This window comes from Meles meles, chromosome 8 (genome assembly GCF_922984935.1).
Source record: "Meles meles chromosome 8, mMelMel3.1 paternal haplotype, whole genome shotgun sequence".
Lineage (NCBI taxonomy): Eukaryota > Metazoa > Chordata > Mammalia > Carnivora > Mustelidae > Meles > Meles meles.
In genome coordinates, this window is record NC_060073.1 from 119,389,431 (window position 1) to 119,412,017 (window position 22,587).

The 22,587-nt window shown below is 47.6% G+C and overlaps 2 protein-coding genes across 7 annotated transcripts in view; one reads left to right on the plus strand and one right to left on the minus strand.

Moving 5' to 3' along the window:
• YAP1 (Yes1 associated transcriptional regulator) overlaps positions 1–22,587 on the minus strand; it is a 111,859-nt gene that overhangs the window by 84,130 nt on the left and 5,142 nt on the right. The gene's annotated exons all lie outside the window — the stretch shown is intronic.
• LOC123948164 (40S ribosomal protein S24-like) lies at positions 16,311–16,834 on the plus strand. Its single transcript, XM_046014687.1, has one exon. The coding sequence runs from the start codon at positions 16,340–16,342 to the stop codon at positions 16,730–16,732; it is 393 nt and encodes a 130-aa protein (XP_045870643.1). The 5' UTR covers positions 16,311–16,339; the 3' UTR covers positions 16,733–16,834.

Sequence of the window (22,587 nt, forward strand, 5' to 3'; positions counted from 1 at the left end):
CAGACTGTACCCTATACTAATTATTCTAAATAAAAGACAGTCATAGTTACAATACACTTAGAAAAGTCAGAAGGAGGATTTTAAAGCTTTTCAAAGATTTTTCTAAAGCTTTTTACCGCAATTCCACAAGATAGTCAGACAACTTCTAAATGTGAAACAGTACATGTGTCTCGTCTCTTTTTTCATAGACTATCGTTCTGATTTTTTTTAATTATGTTGTGGCTGGCAGAGAAAACTACTATTAAATATAAATACAAAGTTATAAAATTTTTGTTAACAGCTACTGAATAATTTTTAGAGTAATTCTTCTGTGGAATAAAAGGACAGCAGGGAAAAAAGACTTCCTAAAAACCCTGAGATAAAACACCACCGCAAGGGACCCTCTGAGGGGCAGAAAGAGCCCACACTGACTAGAGCTCATGCTCCTTGATCATCAGGGGCCCAGACGCCCATCTTCTGTGCACACACAGTGTAGTTTGTGTCCTTCAGGAATTCGTGTTAGCAACCGAATTTAATGATTTCAAAAGATAGAAGAGACCCAGAAAGATCATATTAATTAACTCCATACTCTAGCTTGTACTCTCCCTAACGGGAGGAAATGATAATTTTCTCCTTTCAAAGAAACATAATTTATCCATTAAATGGACCTCCCCTGTGCACATACATAAGGACTTTCCTATCATTGCCTGAAGGGCTGATCTCAGGGTACCTAACCTCTTAGGCAGTTATCATACAAAGCTTATTTTTATAGGACTGATTTAGAATCAAACACTATTAAAGCTAAACTCTCTCATTCTAACTTATCGTCTCTCTTTTAAATTTAATGAATTGTTAAACTTTTAATTCCACAGGAGTTAACATACCAGGCTGTATTGGCTCCAGGCGTACAACACAGTGATTCAACAGTTCTGCGGGTCACCCATGCCCATCAGTCAGTGCCCCCTTCATCCCTATCCCGCCCCCCACCCCTCACTCACCCTCTGGTCACCATCAGTGTGCTCTCTGGAGTTCGGAGTCTGGGGGTTTTTGTCTGTTTTTTTCTTTGTTTATATATTTTTTTAACTCCACATGAGTGAAATCATATGGTATATGTCCTTCTCCAACTTTTTCATTTAGTATACTACTCTCTGGTTCCATCCATGTCATTGCAAATGGCGAGGTTTCATTCTTTCTCATGGCTGAATAATATTCCTCTGTGTGTGTGTGTCTGTCTGTCTGTCTCTCTCCACTCACTAGTTGATGCACACTTGGGCTGCTTCCATAATTTGGCTATTGTAGATAATGTTGCTATAAACACTGGGTTGCATGTATCTTTCAAACTACTGCTTTCATACTCCTTGGGTAAACAAGGGTTATGGAATGACTGGGTCGTGAGGTAGCTCTATTTGCAATTCTTTGAGGAACCTCCACACTGTTTTCCAAGTGGCTGCACCAGCATGCATTCCCAGCAACAGTATAAGAGGTTCCCCTTTCTCCGTATCCTCACCAACACTTGTTGTTTCTTACAGGAAATTACTTTATTTCTTTTTTTTTTTTTTTAAAGATTTATTTATTCGGCAGATATAGATCACAAGTAGGCAGAGAGGCAGGCAGAGAGAGACAGAGAGAGAGGAGGAAGCAGGCTCCCAGCCAAGCAGAGAGTCCGATGCGGGGCTCGATCCCGGGACCCTGGGATCATGACCTGAGCTGAAGGCAGAGGCTTTAACCCGCTGAGCCACCCAGGCGCCCCACTTTATTTCTTTATAGTGTCAGAGTATGGACTAAAATCTCTGTGTGCAGCTGCCCAGTGGGGGTGTTCTATTATACTGCATTACAAACCCCCACAGAGCGAGGATGAGGACTGTATGAGAGCCTCTGGAAGGACACAGCATGATGCCTGCCTAAAGCTTCATTTATGTTTCAGGACAGAGTAACAGCTAAGAGCACAGCCTCCGGCACCAGCCTCACAGAGCCAGAATCCGCCGTGTCCCCCATGTGCTCCAGGACTGGGTGGAAGTGTGCTTCAGTTTCCACGTCAATAAAATGGGGATAATAGAGCTTCTGTGAGGACTCACTGAGCGGCTCCACGGGAAGGACTTAAGCCAGTGCGGGGCACACAATAAACACTCGACAAGTGCTACTCACTGTTATTACTGCGGCTGGATGTATAGAAAAATCATACCCGAGAAACTCGCCTGGATAGAGCAAGAGCCAGATGAGGTGTTTCAATCTCATGCAACACCGTGTGAGCGTCAGGGGTCACGGGTCAGGTACCTGTCAGGAGAAAAACTAGAGCTACGGCCCCACCAAAGCGTACAAGCTGTGTGTGCACAAAGTCCCAGCACAGAACCTTCTCTCATTGGGCCGCACACCGTCTTTGATCAAACCTAAAAGCTCAGGGGGCGCCTAGGGGGCTCAGTTAAGCGTCCGTTTCTTGGTTTCAGCTCCGGTCGTGCTCTCAGGGCCCAGGGACCCGGCGATGCTTCAGGATCCATGAGGAGTCTGCTGGAAACTCTCTCTCTCTGTGCCCATGTGCCAAGAAAAAAACTATAGCAGCTGACATGGGGAGATCCACACAGTCAATACAAGCTAGGGAAGAATTTGGGCCAGTGTCCGGGCCGTAAATGACTAAAATAAAAAATGGGCAGAGGCTGAGGAGACCTTCTCAGGTGAGCAGCCCTAACAGTGGGCACAGGCGTCCGAACTCACACACACTCACTAGGGGTGCATGCTGGGGCTGGGCGGAGGTGGGAAACCGAAACAAGGCTGGAAAGCAGACTGGGAGCCCAGCTTTGGACCCTCGTCTCGAGGTGAGTGGTTTCGCTGACTTGCACAGTGCTTGTACTCATCTTCACTAACGTATAACCAAGCCAACCAATTTCTTCAACTAAGCCAACCTTAGCAAAAATAAGTGACCTATCTTAACGATGCGGGTCAGGTAAGAACAGACCTTCTCTTCTGTAACTCTCTGGTGGACCATGATTTTGCAACCACTTTTGTCCTGAAAGACTCCAAAATATCTGGATATCAAAACACTACAAATTTTGAAAAGCATGAAGAAAAGGTGAATAAGCAAAGGAGTAGAAGAAGTAGAAATACACAGAAGGCAATGTGGGTCTGAGGACAAGAACCCTGAATCCTGTCTGTCAAATGCAGGCCAGCAAGGCTGTGTTTGGACGGTGAACAGTTCAAGCTAACGTAGAAAGATGTGGTCAACCTTTTACAAATACTTCATGCCTCCCAGACAAACCTTCTTCTCGCACTTCCCACCAACTTTTCTGTGCCTTCTTTGTTTTCTCAGTTCAGTACTGATGGTTTCTAGGGTTTAAGTCTGCAAGAATGAAAAGACTTCGACATGCTTCTTTTCAAGCTGATTACGGCTAACGTTACCACAGAGACTTCTCTCCACACCAGAGACAACTTCTGTAGGGGCACCTCTCCCAGACCAGTGGGGCTGGTCCCCTAAAACTCCTTCCCAAACTCTGAAGAAATCGTGCACATTTCCCCTCTCCGCCCCACAGAGAAACAGTTGCCCGTCCACTCAAAAGACATACAAACCCAACCAGGTTATCGGGGATTCTGACCAATTATTGGAGAACATGGTAAGCACTGAGCAGAACTCCAATCCTTAAGCACAGAACCTCTATTCTTAGGAAACAGCACGGTTTGGTTCAGTTGGCAACACTCCTGACCTCTGGATCGAGAGGCTGCAGTCTCACATTTCACACAACAACGCCAGGTTACAACCTGTGCTAACACTCCTGTGGAATCATTCAAGAGGCATTAAATGACAGTCCCATCAAAAACCAAGTACCCTGCAAAACTTCAAACCTCGAAGTACAACGTGGAAACAAACTGGACATACTAACTCTTCCTTTAAACAGCAGCCCACGTGCTTAGATACAGGAGAGAAACAAAGAAAGAGAGTCTGAGTGACTAGGTTTTGGCCAAAGGAAGGATAAATTAGATTCCCTAACAACACTGGCATTTGCTTTTGAACACGGCCCTGGTTCCAAAGAGAGTGGAGCAGCGTGTGCAGTAACGAACCTCATTACAAGTCAGCTCTGGTATCTAAATATTCTGTTAAATAATTTAGCGTCAAACGAGGGTGGTGGGCTAAAAATATAGGAAAAATTTTTGCAGAAATGAGAGGCAGTATCCAGAGATTTCAGGGAGACAATCCACAAGAACACAACTCAGACAGGGCGGCACCAAGCGATTAACAGCCCTTTACAAAAATAGATAAATAATGTTGCAACACACGCTCTCATTTGAGACACCAGGCTGAATTCCTGAAAGCAGAAGCTGATTCTGTACTTTAAAACAGGCATCCAGGGGCGCCTGGGTGGCTCAGTCAGTTAAGCGTCTGCCTTCGATTCAGGTCATGATCCCGGGGTCTTGGGATCGAGCCCCATGTCGGCCTCCCTGCTCAGTGGAGAGTCTGCTTCTCCCTCTGCCTGCTGCTCTGCCCACTTGTGCTCTGTCTCACTGTCAGGTAAATAAATAAAATCTTTAAAAAACAAACAAAAAAAAATGAAACAGGCATCATAGCAGAATCGGTAAGCCTCATTTAAAATTCACGCAACAGATATCTTAATTTAAAGAACACCAGAGTTCCTAAAACATGAATAAGTAACTTTCCTTAAATAAAACTATGTTTTCCCTACTTAGAGTTACATAATGAAATGCTTCCCTCCCATGGAAGTCAGTCAGCCCTAAGCTCGCATTAAAAACTCTATCACTTGAACTAATCTGGGGCGGAGTTGGGAAAAAATTCTGTGTGCGTGGGTGTAAACACACTTATATAATGTCATGAATTTTCCGCTTTCCTTCCCAATAGGCTGGCGCAGCCTCGGCGCCTGGAGCGCGGGAACAGCCTCGCCGGGACTCGCCATCCCCGGCCTGGAGCCCGCAGCAGCTGGCGCGCCTGTCCTCGGCCCGCACGCACGTGGGTGCCCTCGCCGCTCCGCCGTCCTGCGGGGCTCTGCGACCAGGGCCGCCGCATGCGTCAGTCCCCGCGGCACAGACCCACTGAGGAAGCGACCAGCCGCGATCGCGCGCCCTCGGCTCCTGTTTCCGGCCGCACGAGCGCACACGGAGCCCGCGGAGACCCCGCCGAGCCCGGCTCGGGCCGCAGCACCGCCGCGTCCTCGGCTGGGCCGAATCGCCGACTTCCAGATGCAGCGAGATGCCCGGGCCGGGCCGTCCTCGCGCCGACACCGCACCACCCGCTCCTGGCCGCAAAGGCTGCGCGGCACGGGGACGGCCCCCCGCAAGGCGGCCACGGGCACGGGCGGGGCGCGAAGGGCGGGCCGGGCTTCCCACGCGGGACAACCCCGGCTGCGCGCATCAGGAGGCGCCCGTAGCAGGCGCCATCTGCGCTCTCCTTGGCTCCCTCGAGCCCTCTTCAGCGGGGCGCGGCCGCGCCTTGACACCCGGACGCTTGCGCAGCCGCGGCAGCTCCTCCTGCCCCGCCAGGGTGTCCCGGTGCGCGCTTCCAAGAGGCACAAAGCACCTCTTTTCCCCCGGCACCGACCCGTGCATGCACAGGGCGTCCTACACCAGCCACAGCAGTGCGCGTTAACCCCGACGCGAGCGCTCACGACGGCATGGCTGTGCGGGGACACGGCGCGGACAGAGAAACCTGCCGGTGGGACAGAAACTACAGAACTTCTATAATCCCATGGAGATGCCACAGACTTAACAGAACCGGTTTGTGGGCGAACCTGGATGTTTCCCCACCCCGAGGGGAAGGCTCGCAAGCGCGACAGCGCGAGACCACACAGACGGGACACACTCCGTCGCGGGCTCCTGGACGGCTGCCGCGGGCCGCACGGGAAACAAGCTTCATACGCTCCAAAGGAAGTGTCTTCACCACGTCCTCGCCGAGGAAAGCGTCCTGCAGAGTCGCTGCGCAAGGGCCAGGCACTGGAACCCCACGGGCAACTGCATCACCGCCCACCGCGCGTGCGGAGACAACTGAGTTACAAGCGACAACCGAAACTGCCCAAATAAAATTCAAGCTCCCTGAGATGCAGAGACAGCGTGGCGCTGCGGGGCGCTGGCCCGGCTCTCGGGGGTGGCCGCGAAGTCGCGGCTTCTGTGCTAACGGAGAAGACACAAATGAAAGAGTCCAAGTTTTAATCTCCAATGCCTGTTTCTAGCGTCTTTAGATAAGAAGCAACTTGTGACGTGTCAGTGTTAAACAGAACCAGTATTTCTTTTCTTTTTTTTTTTTTTTTAAGATTTTATTTATTTGACAGAGAGAAATCACAAGAGAGGCAGGCAGAGAGAGAGGAAGGGAAGCAGGCTCTCCGCTGAGCAGAGAGCCCGATGCGGGACTTGATCCAGGACCCTGAGATCATGACCTGAGCCGAAGGCAGCGGCTTAACTCACTGAGCCACCCAGGCGCCCCAGAACCAGTATTTCTTAAAGTCAGTGTGTGTTCTTACCAAAACTACATGCCAAGGCGAATCACGGACTCTTCATCTGGGAAGGTCAGCCCTGTCTTTCCTAACTCCATCCCCGAATACCAATTCCCTCTTCATTCATACCTAAGTCCCTTCACGTCAGCCTCAGGCTTTTTTACTTTCCTTTTCCTCCAGTTAAGCCACAATAACAAAAAACTCTCCTCTAAAAATATCCCTCCTGTTGCCCAAGTTACTAAAGTGTTTTTGCTGAACAGTGGTTAATTATCTGGTAAACTTGGTATACTTCACGCTAAATGGAAAGCATCGTTGCTTTCACACTAAATGGAAATACATCATTTCAGGGGCGCCCGGGTGGCTCAGTGGGTTAAAGCCTCTGCCTTAGGCTCAGGTCAATGATCTCAGGGTCCCACATCCGGCTCTCTGCTCAGCAGGGAGCCTGCTTCCCTTCCTCTCTCTCTGCCTGCCTCTCTGTCTACTTGTGACCTCTCTCTGTCAAATAAATAAATAAAATCTTTTAAAAAAATCATTTCAGAAAATATGATAGAAAGACCTGGGAAGTCACATGAAGGTCGCCACTGATCTTCACAGAATGTGAGATCACCCAGAGCTTTCCGCTAACTCCACCGAGGAGGAAAGCAAGGCTCCTGGGGCAGGTGAGACCACCCGTCAGCCACATCACTGGACACTCACTACAGGCCAGCCCCGCACTAAGTGCTGGAGACAGAACGCTGAGCTAGAAAGGGTCTTGCCACAGAGACGGGGCTGGGGTTGGGGGGGCAGCAAACAATCAGGCAACTGAAAGTCAAGAGGCCAAAGTAGGAAGCCAGATGTCAGATCTACTAAAATCACAGAATGTAAAGCTACTGAACCACAAGCAGACTGAAGTCAACAAAAGGGGTCACTGTTCAGTGTAGAATAAAATCCTTCTAAAGCACTGCAGGCCAAACTGCCCCCAAACCTCCAATGCAAAAATTTCTCCTTTTCTGGGTGACCGACACAGATGACTTCAGGCCTTTCACACTGTTCAGCTCATCCCACACACCCTGCCTCCTGAGGACAGGGACCCTGTGGCTCTCAATCCTTTTGTTCCTATTCTGAGTAGGGCGCTGAGGCCTTCAGAAGGCAGCAGGACGGAGGAAAAGAACTTGGGTGTTTCTGAAATGACTGGGAAAGCCAGTTCTGGTGAGCAGTTACTCTGTGCTTACACCAGGGTGGGTGTGGAGGTGCGGCAAGTCCGTAGGTGCAACCTGACTCCCAGCAAGGCCCACGGGAGGCAGAAGATGGGACAATAAGGGAGACTTGGGGTAGGAAAAATCTGGAGAGACACTCTAGGAGGGGATGTGCATTTCGTCAAAATAGTTCCTAGAAATCCAAAAAGCCTTCCCAAAAGCTACCATTTTGCTAATGACAGAAATGTCCCAAATCTCAGCTTAGGTTAAAAACTAAGAAATTGGGGGGGGCGCCTGGGTGGTTCAGTGGGTTAAGTCTCTGCCTTCAGCTTAGGTAATGATCTCAGGGTCCTGGGATCGAGTCCCACATTGGGCTCTCTGCTCGGCAGGGAGCCTGCTTCTCCCTCTCCCACACAAGTAGGGTTCCCCTCTCTCCCTGTGTCTCTCTTCATCAAGTAAAAAAAAAGAAAAAACTTGAAAAAATATAAAACTAAGAAATTTCTCTGGATGTGGGGGGGGGGGGACAGCTGCAGACTCAGTAAGTTAGAAAATACTTATCTCCTACAGGTAAGGTCTGAGACTAGAAACCCATCTCAAATAGCCTACACGATCACACCTACAAACATCAACACTTTCAGAGAACGTGAATTAAAAGCAGATTTCAATTCTCATAACATAAATCCTGACTTTATGAATTGATGCCTTCTTGAAATTAAAATTACAGGCATTACTAAAAACCATTTCTCTCAGCCATTTAAAATTTTCCTGAAATTGAATGCAGAACAGTGGGAAAATGTTTTTTTTTTTTAAATAAGGTGAAGATTACTGTGGAACAGGGACTAAATTTTTTTTTTTTTTTAGTAGATAGAGAGGCAGGCAGAGAGAGAGAGAGAGGGAAGCAGGCTCCCTTCTGAGCAGAGAGCCCTATGTGGGACTCGATCCCAGGACCCCGAGATCATGACCTGAGCCGAAGGCAGCGGCCTAACCCACTGAGCCACCCAGGCACCCAGGGACTAAATTTTTATAGAAAAGCTACCAAGTTTTAGAAGTTTGACACAAAAGAGTAGAAAGGTTGTAAAATTCAGATTAGAAGTATCCTGTTGAAGATAAAACTGCTATTAATTTTACGCTGAGAAGAAGGAAGCTCACTCGTTTGCAGTTCATTATTGCTGTCATCTAAGCAAATATAATTGCCAACATCTGGACAACCCAATTTCATTCAATGAGGACCAAAAACCCACAGACAAGACTATTTTATTTTCTGCCACTATTGAAAAAAACCCAAAAGTGGCGCCCTGAGTGGCTCAGTCATTAAGCATCTGCCTCCGGCTCAGGTCATGGTCCTGGGGTCCTGGGACCCAGCTCCAGTCGGGCTCCCTGCTCAGTGGGGCGTCTGCTTCTCCCTCTCCCCCCAACTCCTTGTGCTCTCTAATAAATAAAATCTTAAAAACACACACAGCAAAAAACCAAACAAACAAAAAAAAACCCACCCCAAAACTCTCTGGCGAAATGAATGTTTTACAGGTGAGCAGTGAAGCTACAGAAAATCCAAAACTCCAACTCCTCCCGGACACAGACTCGGGGCCCGCAGGACGTGTACGCTGAATCGGGATTCTCTGCTACACACAACTACCAGCACCTGTGGTGCGAGCCCAAGCAAAGCTGCCAGGTGGGTTCTGCGTCTGCTCAGAAGAGCTGCTCGGAAGCAAGCACAAGGGAGTGGGGGCCAGGGTCACCGTCACTCCTGGGTGGTGCCATTCCCTACCAACCCCACAGCCGCCTCCTCCGTCTGCAGGCCTGCAGCGGCAGCAGGGCCGAGCTCCGGAGCTCTGCGGCAGGCCGGCTGGGGGGTGGCGGGGCGGAGGTAGTGTGGGGCCCCTGGCAGAACCCCGGCCTCGCTAGGCAGCCCTGCTCTGCCAGCCTGAGGAAAGGCTCCATAAATAGCGGCTCTTTCTTCTTGGGAAACCTCCTCCTAGGCCTAATGCAGCTCCACTACCAAACATGGAGGGGTCACCACGGACCTCCTCCCTTTTTCCCAAGTCCAGGGAACAACGAGGGATGTCCTGCTAACCACGTTACTCATTCTGGGAGTATGAATCACAGGGCTGGAACCTGATTCACTGTTCAACTTCAGCTTTTAGATTCCAGAAATCACAATGGATGAACTACTCAATGTCATGAAGAAGAAAAGAACTGCTGTTTTTAGGGCCTGGGGGGCTCAGTTGTTAGGCTTCTGCCTTCGGCTCAGGTCATGATGGCTCAGGTCATGATTGCAGGGTCCTGGGATCGTGCCCTGCATCGGGCTCCCTGATCAGAGGGAAGCCTGCTTCTCCCTCTCCCACTCCCCCTGCTTGTGTTCCCTCTCTCACTGTGTCTCTAATAAATAAATCAAATCTTAAAAAAAAAAAAAGAAAAAAAGAACTGCTGTTTTTAGAGTTCTTGGTTCTGAAATTAAACGTAGGAGATGTGTTCACTGCGGGCTCGGAAAGCTGCGCTGCCCCAGGGCTGCCCCAGGGCTGCCTCAGACGACAGGTGTGGGGGCCACAGGCCAGCCACCGGCCCAGGCGTTGCGGGTTGTCACATACACACGTGGCACTCACCATTCAGACAACTCCCCCGTCCGTACATACCAAAACCTCAATGAACAAAGCCAAATCTACAAACAGGAAGAGCGAGGCTCCTTCTCACCCCGTGGAGCCCAGTGGGCGGGGGGGTGCAACGCGGCCACGGAACCGAGCAGTGGGTGGCCCCTGCAGCGCTCGCTCCCGCTGCGGTTCTCCATGGCCATCCAGAACTTCGTGAATCCAGAGATAAGTAACTTAAAAATGAGACTGTTTTTGACAAAAAACAAGAGGCAAGTTTTAGAGGATGATTCAAATTAGATGCTAATTTGTGAACACAAACCCTCTTGTGTAACCCGAAAGCCCAAGTTCTGTGGAACCCACTGAGTGGTTTCGAAACAACCAGCTGATCAGATGGTAACCCAAAAGGAAACACCGATAGACTTATATTCCATCATTCACAAAAAACGAGAGTTTGCTTTACAGAAGAAACCGTTTTCCAATGAGACTGTGCTCCACCCGGAGTTCTTTTTTGGCCCCAGAGGGTAACTCATCTACCCCGCACATCGTTGTTTTAAACCTTCCCATCGAAGTATGGTGGACGACACACAGGCAAGGCGCCTTGCAGTTCCTTCCCTCAAGGAGCACAGTCTGGGCTGACCTGCCACATCGCACGTGCTCTCCAAAGAGAACATTTTAAAGTCTTTAAAAAGAAAAGGTAAAACTCAGTTTCCACAGTAACTTATACCGATAATAGGTAGACTATCAGACTTATTTTACATTTTTTTTTAAGGATTTTATTTATTTGAGAGAGAGCGAGTGAGCGAGCACCTATGAAGAGGGGGAGGAGCAGCAGAGGGAGAGGGGGAAGCAGGCTCCCTGCTCAGCAGGGAGCCCAATACAGGGCTCGATCCCAGGACCCTGCGATCATGACCTGAGCCAAAGGCAGACTATTCACTGACTCAGTCTCCCAAGTGCCCCTGTTTTACAATGTATTTTAATAAACTGAGAAACAAACACTCGAATGTTTACTTAGTTTTGGTAGCATAAAACAGACTAAACCATCTGATTCTGCTTGTCTAAAATGAATTCTTAAGTTTAATTTAAGATAATTCTTCAAATTTCTGAAAGAACAATACAACTTTAACAAGTAAAACCCAGGAGCGCCTGGCTGACTTGGTTGTGAAGCACGTGACTCCTGATCTCAGATTTGTGAATTTGAGCGTAGCGATTTACTTAATAAATGAAACTTCTTTAAAAAATAATAAAATAAGGGCTCCTGGGTGGCTCAGTTGGTTAATTCTCTGCTGTAGGCTCAAGTCAAGTCCTGTTACCAGATCCTGGAATGGAGCCCCATGGGGCTCCTTGCTCAGCAGGGAGCCTGCTTCTCCCCTGCCTGCCACTCCCCTTGCTTGTGCTTGCACTCTCCCTCCCTCCCTCCCTCTCTGTCTTTGTGTCAAATACAATCTTTTAAAAATAATAATAGTAAGGGGCGTATGGGTGGCTCAGTGGGTTGAGAGCTTCTGCCTTAGGCTCAGGTCATGATCTCAGGGGTCCTGGGATCGAGTCCTGCATTGGGCTCCCTGCTGGTTGGGGAGCCTGCTTCCCCCCTCCCTCTGCTGCTCTGCCTTCCTGTGCTCGCTTGCTCTCTCTGTCAAGTAAATAAATAAACAAACAAATGGATAAATGTCTTAAAAAATAAAATAAATAAAAATAAAAAATAAAAACACAGTAATAACGATAAAATAAAAAGTAAAGAATTGTAATTGCTTACACAGTACTTTATTATTAATTCTATCTGTGCAGCATATGAAATAACATATGAAAAGGGCCCATACTCACTTTCCATGCGCTAATGAAGTTTACGTGGTAAGCAAATGGAAGGTAAGCTGCATTTAAACAGTACCCAAAAAATGGAAAGAAATTCTTTCAACTAGCATTTTCTAACAAATACGGTCAAAAAAATAGCAACAAAAAGTCTTAAAATAGGCTGCAACATCAAACTAAACTTTCACGGCGCATACAGGCTGAAACTGTTTGACAACGTTCATGTAATGGGTAGTCCTCACTTTTAAAACTTTTTTTTCCCCAAGCAGTGAATTAGACCAACCATTTAATGGTTTTTCAAGTGGAAAATGGTTTTGGAAATTTTTGTTTGTTTTAATGCCCAAAGTCAGAGTACAGATTTAACTCATTAATAGGTTCACTTTGATGAAGGGAGGAAGTCTGGCAAAGACACAAACATCACTCAAGAGAAGGGCAAACCCTTCAGCAGCTCCCAGAAAACCTGTGCGCAGCTCCGTCTCGACTCCCCACTCATCCACTCTGCAGACGTGGCAGAGAGAATGCGAACTGCATCCGCGGGACTGGACGAGAAGCCTGTTCAGGGTCCCCCTCCTCACTACTCCCCTGGACTCCCAGGCGTCTTCTCACTGGTCTCACTTTCCAGCAACACGTTCACTCCCTCTTCATCTAATTCAAAAGCACTCAGCTAGTTACCATCTGTGGAGCAAACCTGTAATAACCTGAGGTGGAACTACTATTCACGTGCACCCAGAAAACACGCCGTCTTTTTCCAGTGGCCCTAGTTATGAGTTTAAGAGCAATCTCAAGCCTCTAAAATTAACTTCAGAATACAAAACGTCAATACTCTCCATCTCTCTAGGATGGAGGTGAATAACCCCAGTAACCACGCAGGGATTACAGGCATCACTCAGGCTGGCATCAAGCAACAGGCTCTAAAATCAGTGAGCATCTGACAGACGTCGTCGTCGATAAATACAGCCCGGACAAAGCCGGAACATCTACCTTCACAGAGCTCACGCTAACTTAGCCTCTGCAGATTTTCCAGGGAGAGTCAGCAAGGAAAAGGCTCACAAGATGACAGGCAAGAAACAGGACCCATCCAGTCCTGACTGACATAGTCCCCAATTTGGTCCCCAAATCCATAGAGTGGGACCCTTAAAACCCTTAAAACAGTGTCTGCTCCCTAAATCCACTAGGCAGTGGCTCATGAAATCAAGAGACTCTAAGCATGTCTACTGAGCTCAAAGAAGACGACGAAGAAGGGCAGGGAGAAAGGCAGTTACGTACTTCAATGCAAGCGACCCGACACACACCATCCAGAACCAAGGGATCTTTCCAGAGAAAAATCACACCGTGTTTATGCAAGGGGAAGGAGTCGGGCTACTGACAGGCTGTGCCAGTTCTCACCTACAGTGTGGCAGACACAAACTGGAAACCCACACACATGCACCCCAAGCACATGCTTTGTCTTCAAGCAGAGGACGATGACCTTGACTTTCACATAGCACTGTCTAGTAACAGTGTTCATTCTGTCACCCGAAGAAGAGAGGTGTAGCAGTCCTAACACAAAAGTCTGCACGCGCAGCTGGGAGGGGTTACAAATGACCCTCTTACATCATCTGGAGCCCATCCAAACTCCACGATTTCAGAAACATAACCTGTATCAGTCTGAACATGTGTAGAGGAAAAACAGAAACATCTGTATTTTGGCCAACTCTTCCCCAGAGGGCCTTTAAAAAAAAAAAAAAAGTTATGCAGGAGGGTTCAGTAAATTTTAACTCTGACCCCCATTACTGGTAAGGATTAGTTCCAGGCAGGTCTCAGCAATCTCCAGTCCTAAAGCTCTTTCCTAACCTTAGCATTTGGCTACTTTTAATATACTTCTTGACTCTACATGTTTAAACTAAGATACATTGATTCTGTTCTATTCTTCTACACCATACAATATTTTAATACCTTTTCCGATCCAGAATTATCCTCTTTTCTGGTATCATTTCACACTGTTCTCTGATGGCTACGGTGCTTTGGTCTGGTTTTGTGTTGGTCATGTAGGATTTTTTTTTTTTATTTTTTTAAAAGACTTTATTTATTTATTTGACAGACAGAGATCACAAGCAGGCAGAGAGGCAGGCAGAGAGAGAGGAGGAAGCAGCCTCCCCGCTGAGCAGAGAGCCCGATGCGGGGCTCGATCCCAGGACCCTGAGATCATGACCTGAGCTGAAGGCAGAGGCTTAAACCACTGAGCCACCCAGGCGCCCCGGTCATGTAGGATTTTATGTGGTTTTTTTAAAAGGTTTTCTTTCTCATCTTCCACAAAGGATTTCCATATGTAACTAATTTTTACCTAATCAAGGCAGAGGCTCCTGAAAAAGCGGATCTGGATAAATTCAATGACGTCAACGACAAAGGGGCTTACACACATCTCAGTCACTACTGTGGGTGAATCTATTCAAAACTAAACCCAGTTTGCACGAAATTCTAACCACTCCATGGTTATAACCACAGGTAGAAAATATTCTGTGTTGTCTTATGACAGACATCTATAATAACCTACTGAAAAATAAGTACTTGCCAGGGAAAAGCACCTGCCAAAACTAAGATAAAACCAAGTTTTATTCTTCTGGAGTGAACCAACCCAAGTACACCAATAATATCTAAGCCATTTAGATATCCACGAATGTTTTCTTTACTCTAAGACCATCTACACCAATGCAAACCTGGGGGAGGAAGACACGAGGTAATTACGTGAGGCCGTTTTACTTTACAGCCGCGTACACCAGACGAAGAACTTGGAAATGACCCACAAGCAGGAGCATCTCCACAGTCACAGGCAGGGACGGGAGTGAGGTCTTCCATGCTTCTCTCCCTGCACAAGGTTTCAGAATCCAAGCCCTTTGGACAAAATGCCTGTTCCCTTGTCAGAGCATACAGTTCCCTCTAATACATGAAGACGTAAACTAGCACAACTGTGTCACTGAGGGGACAGATGTGACTGAATTATCATGTCTAGTAACAGCACCTACTGAACTATTCATTAAAAAGTGATCCTGCAGGGGCGTCTGGGTGGCCCCGTCAGTGAAGCACCGGACTCTTGGTTTTGGCTCAGAGCATGACCTCATGGTTGTGACCTCGGGCTCCACACTCAGAGTCAAGTTGGCTGGACACTCTCTCTTCTCCCTCTGCCCCTCCTGTTCATGCTCTCTCCCTCTCAAATAAATAAATCTTAAAAAAAAAAAAAAAAAGTGATCCTGTAATAGGTGGGTCAAGTCATATGAAATTATCAGTAGTCACTGGCTGGAGCTTAGGAACACAGCAACTTTACACAGTTAACCTAATAATTACAAACTGGATTCACAAAAATTCATTCTACCTACAATTTGAAAAAAAAAAAAAAACAAAACTATTGCACACCCTCCTCCCAGCCCAAGCAGGAGATGGAAATTGATGTCATAGGCAAACGGACCCACAGGCTCTGGATTCAGATACTCAGCCCAGCCAAGAAAAGGGATGAAGCCCCCGAGGCCGCAAGCTGCTGTGCCCCGGAACACAGGCATCAGTCTGACCCACCACCATCAGCGCTGTTCGCTAGGGAGAGGATGGCAGGCTTTCATCTGCAGAAACCGGCCACTACAGGAGAAGGGACATTTAGGGCCCTAAACAACTTGAGGGCCTGGTTGGTCCCAGTTATATGACTCTACAGTGAAGCCCACTAAGAAATAAAAGCAACAGAAGAAAAAAAAAACAAAAAAACAAAAAACAGGGTGCCCGGGGGCTCAGGGGTGAAGTGTCTGTCTTCGGCTCAGCTCATGATCTCGGGCTGCTGGGATCCGGCTGGCGTGGGCCCACCTGCTCAGAGGGAGTCTGCTTCTCCCTCTCCCTCTGCCCCTTCCCCAGCTCATGCTCTCTCTCTCAATCTCTCTCTCAAATAAAATCTTAAGAAAAAAAAATAAACACCCACTATGTCAACCATACTCAGGAAAAAAAAAAAGGAAAGAGCAAAACCAAAAAACCGCACCCACTATGAAATCCCCAGAGAGATGTTCTATCACTGCACCCGTGAAGTAAGAACGGCATAGTTATTAAAAACCGCAATGGAACAATGAGCTTAGAAAAAGAATCCCTGGAAATTAAGAATGATGAAGAGCTTCTGGGAAAAAAACAAACAAAACAATGATTAAAAAATTCAAAGCTAAAGTTAAAGGAAACTTCCAGAAGGTGTAACAAAAGGATACGGGAAGAAAAACAGAGAAGATATTAAAGAGTTATTCTCATCTGATGAGCAGGAATTCCATGAGAAGAAAACATCTTCCTTTGTGGAAGATGAGGAAGAAAACCTTTTAAAAAAACCACATAGCTCTTTTTCTCTCTGGCTGCTTGAAGCTCGGCCGCCATCATGAACGACACAGTAACTATCCGGACCAGGAAGTTCATGACCAACCGACTACTTCAGCGCCAACAAATGGTTATTGATGTCCTTCATCCTGGAAAGGCAACAGTACCTAAGACAGAAATTCGGGAAAAACTAGCCAAAATGTACAAGACCACACCAGATGTCATATTTGTATTTGGATTCAGAACCCATTTTGGTGGTGGCAAGACAACTGGATTTGGCATGATTTATGATTCCTTGGATTATGCAAAGAAAAATGAACCCAAACATAGACTTGCAAGACATGGTCTGTATGAGAAGAAAAAGACCTCCAGAAAACAGCGAAAAGAACGCAAGAACAGAATGAAGAAAGTCAGGGGGACTGCGAAAGCCAATGTTGGTGCTGGCAAAAAGTGAGCTGGAGATTGGACAACAGAAGGAGTAAAGATGCTGCAGTGGCTTTATCTGTGGTGATTGTGCAGATTTTTCATGAGAGGATTAATAAACTAAGAATGTTAAAAAAAAACAAAAAACCACATAAAACAGAGTTCATCCAAGAATGGATGAAAGAAATCTTTCCCAGGACCCAGGGACAAGCTGGGCACCTGCACCACAGACGTGAAAGAGACACCTGACTTTCTAAGCCGTGAAATCCTTACACTGAATTTAAAAAATGTACATACCAAGGCATATCTTGAAATATAAAAACCACCCCCCACCCCAGAAGATAAAAAGAAAAAATACTAAAATCCACAGAGGAACCAAAATGGGTTTAACTGTTCAATGAGAAAACTGGAAGCTAAAATAAAATGGAGCACTGCCCTCAAAGCTCCAAGGGAAAATAATCTTAGCCTTGAATTCTACAACCTACCGCCCATCAAATGTCAACAGACAGAATTATTTTTGGATACAGAGGATCTCAGTGCAGTTACCTACCGTGCACCCCTTTTCTCAGTAAATTCCTGAAGGGCGAGACAACTCTAAGAGTGGGCAAACCAAGAGAAACAGTCAACACGTTCCCAGCAGATCAGAGTGACGCCGGGACTTGCCAGGAGGAGATTGAGGGGAGCCCCCGACTCTGAAGCAACCATCCTAATCCAGAGCGCAAAGACAAAGGAAGGACTTGGGGTTGTTTCCAAGCGGGCAAAACACAAACACTAATGAAAAAAGAAGGCAATTAACAATTCCAAGAAAATATCAAAGCTGTTCAGAAACTCATGTACATTATACGTTCACCTTCACGCGAGCCGAAAGAGCCTTAACACTGTAAAAGTACCTAACAAGAAAAGTACAGAAATTATACTAGGGGGATTAAGGAAAGACGGATTTTAGGAGGTGCAGAAACTTTAAGAACAGCAGTGCCGCACATTCTATAAATACGGAGTTTTCTTAAGTATGCGGGGGAGGGGAAAGATCTCAAAGGAGTTCCAAGTGTTTGCCTGGGAAGAATCCAAGCCAGAGATAGAGAAAAGTGGGCCAGAAGTGCCTTTCTTCTTTATAAACCTTCCAGTACTAAGCGACTTTCTCAATCTATGTATATGTTACTTCCCTCACAATTAAATATCAAAACACAAATGTGTATGTGGGGCTGAAAATGAGCCTCTTCAAACTCCTCTCCTTGGCAGAATCTAGGTGCTTCTGCCCCTAGTGTCTCCTTTTCTGAATTTTCCAATTCACTCTAATGAACGTCACTTTTATAATAAAAGAAAATACTTTACTGAAAATCCACCACCTCTGATCTACCTGGAGGAGGAGGAAGACGGAGCACCATTTTGTAAATGTGAAACACGACCCCACAGTCACACTCCTACAGAGGACAACCCCACGTCCCCCCCGTCCCAGACTGGGGGGGGCGCCTCCCCAGAACTGCTGGGCCTTGGAGGCACCTCCAGAGGGCGGGAAGCTCGGCGCGGACCACCCTCCGACCCCGCCCGCGAGCCGCGCGCAGACGCGCACGGAGCGGAGCGGCGCCGCCGCACACCCAGGCCGCACGGTCTCCGTCAGAGCGCGCACCGCCCTGACGTCCGCCCCGTGTGTCGGCCAAGGAAGCAGCGCGAGAGGAAGCAGAGCCTGGAGCCTGCCCCAACCTCCTCGCTGCCCCGCCGGGACCGCCGCCACCGTGACCGCCGCCACCGTGACCGCCGCCGCGGCCCAGGGGCGAGCGCGGCCCCGCGCAGGTCTGGGACGGCGACTCCCCCGGACGCGCTCACCGGACGTCCCGCAGGCTCTGGACAAACGACGGCCCCGACAGGCGCGTGTCCGCGTCTACAACCGCCACAGGGGAGGAGATGCGGCCCGAACTCTGCCGCTTCACACCGGGCCAAGCCCTTGGCAAAGCGCAGCGGCCCCAGCAGGACGGGCTCCCGGCCGCGCGGGCACCGGTGCCAGCGGCGGTCCGGCCCGGGGAAGCGCGTGCCCCGCGAGGCCTCCCTGGACCCGCCGCCCCTGCACGGGTCTCAACCTGCAAGTCACAATCCGCGGCCACGCGGCGCCGCTCCGGGGGCGGCGACCGGCGCGCGCCATCTTGAAGCTCGACAGCGGCTCAGAAGGACTGACTTCGCTCCGCCCGAGGCGCGAACCCGGCGCCCGCGGACCGCCAGGGGCTGGGCCTGGAGCCCGCCGCCCCCAGGTCCTTCGGGCCGACGGCGCCTCGGTCCCCACCAGCAAGGCTGCTGCGGCGGCCGCTGCGCCCACTCTGCGCAGGCGCGGGCACCTCGTGTCCGGAAGTGCCGTACGCGCGGGCTCCCGGCCGTCCCGCCGCGGCTCCCGGCGGCTCCGGGGAAAGGCGGGCCGTTTGTTAACAGTTTCTGCTCGCTCGGGCGCGGCCCCGTGTTCTCCGCAGGAAAGGAACCGCTCTCCGTCACGGCCGCTGCCTCCGAACCGGCTTCCTCTGCCGCCCTCACCACCGCCCTGGGCTCCGCTCCCTCGGCCGCGCACCCACAGAGCAGGGGCAGCTCCCCTGGGGGGCGCGGGGCGAGCCGTCACCAGCGCCCCCTCCACCGCCTCTCCGGCAGGACCGGGCCAGCAGACCGCCCGGGCCAGCAGACCGCCCGGGCCGGCGCCACAAGCTTCCCGCTCCTAGTGCGAGGTCACTGCGCTTACCCTTGTCGCCTCAAGACCCCGGAAAACAGGATACCCTCATTCCCTCGCTGTTTCTTAAAGATCTTATTTACTTATGTGCCAGAGCGAGCGAGCGAGCACACGCAGACAGAGCGGCAGCAGAGGCAGAGGGAGAAGCAGGCGCCCCGCCGAGCACGGAGCCCGATGCGGGACTCGATCCCAGGACACCGGCGGAAGGCAGCCGCCCAACCAACTGAGCCACCCAGGTGTCCCGAGACATTCTGTCTTAAAACATCCACTCTGTATTACGGTAACATACGCTGTGTTTCCAGTCTCCTGCTGGGCAAGTGGCAGGAGACACGCACGTCAAATTATAGTATGAAATGGTTTGATCATCTCCTTTAATCAATACATTCCTGAGGTAGCTTTAATTAGGGCAGTGCAACACTCACTTCTGAAATAACATAGCAAAAAAAGAAGCAACCAATTACAGTGATCAATGACATCTGCAATTCAAGTTCATTTACCACTGAAATACAGCCCGTTATATGCTGTGCAATGATGAAAATATCTGGAAAAATACCTTTTTGAAACTCAGTGTAACTTTCAATCAAATCACGGCCACAAGAAACCTTCAATCTTCAAGGACTAAAAACACTGTGGCCAGTTATTCAGAGAATGACAACAGAAATGAAACAAAATCATCTTTAAAAATTAGAAGGACGTGATTACTGCAATGCAAATTTACAAACTTTTAAGATCACTTAGATTCCTTAAACCATATTATAATTCTATATGGTACATTATGTACAAGGAGTTCTTTGTTAACTATTACCATTAACAGTTACAAGGTATCAGATTCAGTAAAATAAAATCTGAGAAGTAAAAAACACTCCTTGTAACCTGATATATTATAGAATACTAATTCAGGAAGTCATTCAGCAGCTTATAAAGAAATAGGAAGTTGTTGACCACCTACTTGAAGAACCATTTCCTGCAGGAAAACTGTAAGACAGCTGAAGAAGGCAATAATTCTCAGAGTAATACAGAGAATTCTTTTGAAACAGAAGCTCCATATACAATGTTGACAAGATCAGTTTTAAAACAGTAAACTCTTGAGCACAAATATTACACGTAATATGCAGAATTTTTCACATACTTCACAACCAACCAGAGCTCAAACATGTGTTGGTGATAAATGTGGTTTCCTACCTTATCACTTGCCAGGCTAAGAAACATCTTTTCTCCAGATCTCACTGAGCTGCGGAGGGCTTCAAAAAATAGCAATGATCACCCGCCTATAACCCTTCAGTAGTTATGCTGCTTTGAAACTAGAAGAGGGCCGATGGGCTTCAGAAAGTCACCCACCTACGGTCACAAGGAGACAACTGGTTTCCAAAGCCAACATTTCTACATTTTCAATCAAATTACATCAGCTTACATGTTTGGACCATTCACAGATTTCTTCATGCCAAGTACAAACCTCAACAAACTGTATACTTTGTAACTTAAAACTCAGTTCCAATGATTATCTAAAAAGATGTACATAAAAATTTTAAAAAAGGTATATATAGTAAAATACAGTTTTTCATTATTAAAAGAGCAGAAAGTAAATAGCTAGTGTAAATCTGCACTCTACATCTTGATGGCAACAAGAATCTTCTGCAGACACAAGAAAAATACAAATATTGGTCCCCAAAAGAGCCTGACTCACAACCAGGATAAAAATGAACTCAGACGACAGGAATTCAGCTCCGAAAGATGGTTCATTTACCATCATCTCTGACTCATAGAACAGACACCAATGAGCTCATTTACCTGTGCAGTACACAAAAAGTCATTCATGGCAACTGATACAACCCATAAAAATCACAAAAATAGCTAACAACTGGATGTAAACTTTTTGTAACTTCTCCAAATTACATATTATTCATAAAGCAGATACCCTTTAGAAGAATACAAAATTTTATAAGCCCACAGTAGCCATCGTCCACAAACCAACATTTAGGGGCCTTCTCTACAATTCCTCACAACTACCAATTAATCCATGGTTTCACCTATCCCTCAGGAAAAATCCTTGTACTTCTGTAAGGTCTGATATGGAAAATTTTTCCATGGAGTCCCAAATCTTCATGTTTCTTATCATATAATAAGCCCAATTTAACTTCTATGTGAAAGTCCCCCCAAAATCCTAAAGAACAACCATGCCTTTTTTTTGTTTTTTTTTTAATTTTCTCCTTTTCATCTGGTAAGAACAATCATGTTTTCTTTCTCCTCTTTTTTTTTTCCCCAGGTAAGTTTCTCCGCACCCCCTACAACCATTTTTCACATGGCCTAACTTTCCCTCTCGTTTTGGCCTGGTTTACCTTCCCTACAGACCCATTCAACTGGCTGTTTAGGTGGTGTGATAGAGACGTGTCTACCCTTCCTTATCTACGCTTTATCAATATCATTAAGAGACACATTCCTTCTCAGAGGAAAAACCACTGGAAACTTTTTAAAATGGGCACATAGAGTATTTATCTCAGGTCAAAATAAGACCACTCAAAATAACAAAAACGTAGGCAGATGTCTCCTGTAAGCAACTGTTACAACATACAAAAGACCAAGAAGAACATAACCGCTGCTCTTTAATATCATACTTTTAGCTACAACATCAGCCAAAGAAAGGAGACAAGCACGCTATTAGGCTGTTTGAAAAACCTCCCCCCGTCAACACATGACCCAGCAGGGAGAGGTTCAAAAAAGTACAGCCTTTCTTTTTCCTTCCAAGGACCTGGTCTGTCCCTTCAAGGCACATCCCTCACAGCTGGCAGCTCTTTCAATCATGGACTTTGGCCGTCTGCTTGAGAACAAACGACCTCGCTCATGCACATGAGTTTGCCAGACTTGTGTGGACTTTCCAGTCTCAGGCCCTTTACTGTCCTGGCTGAAACCTGACCCTTTGAAATGGATACCAGGACATCAGAAAACGAATTTTAAAAAGAAAAATGTTACAGGAGAGGGGGGCAAAAAACAGAAACTTTTGAAGATGAAACTTTTTTTCTCCACTCTTCTAAGCAAGTCTCTCTGAAAACCCCATGTTACATTACACACCACTGCCCCAGAAGACAAGCAATATACTAAGACTCACACAACAAAACAGATCACTAATTGTATTATCTGATCTAATAAGTAGATGTTACATTTGCCGGAAGAGTCGACTGTCAAGA

Bases quoted from the DNA above. Each gene is read 5' to 3' on its own strand.
- LOC123948164 (XM_046014687.1), top strand. From the start codon at position 16,340: ATGAACGACACAGTAACTATCCGGACCAGGAAGTTCATGACCAACCGA.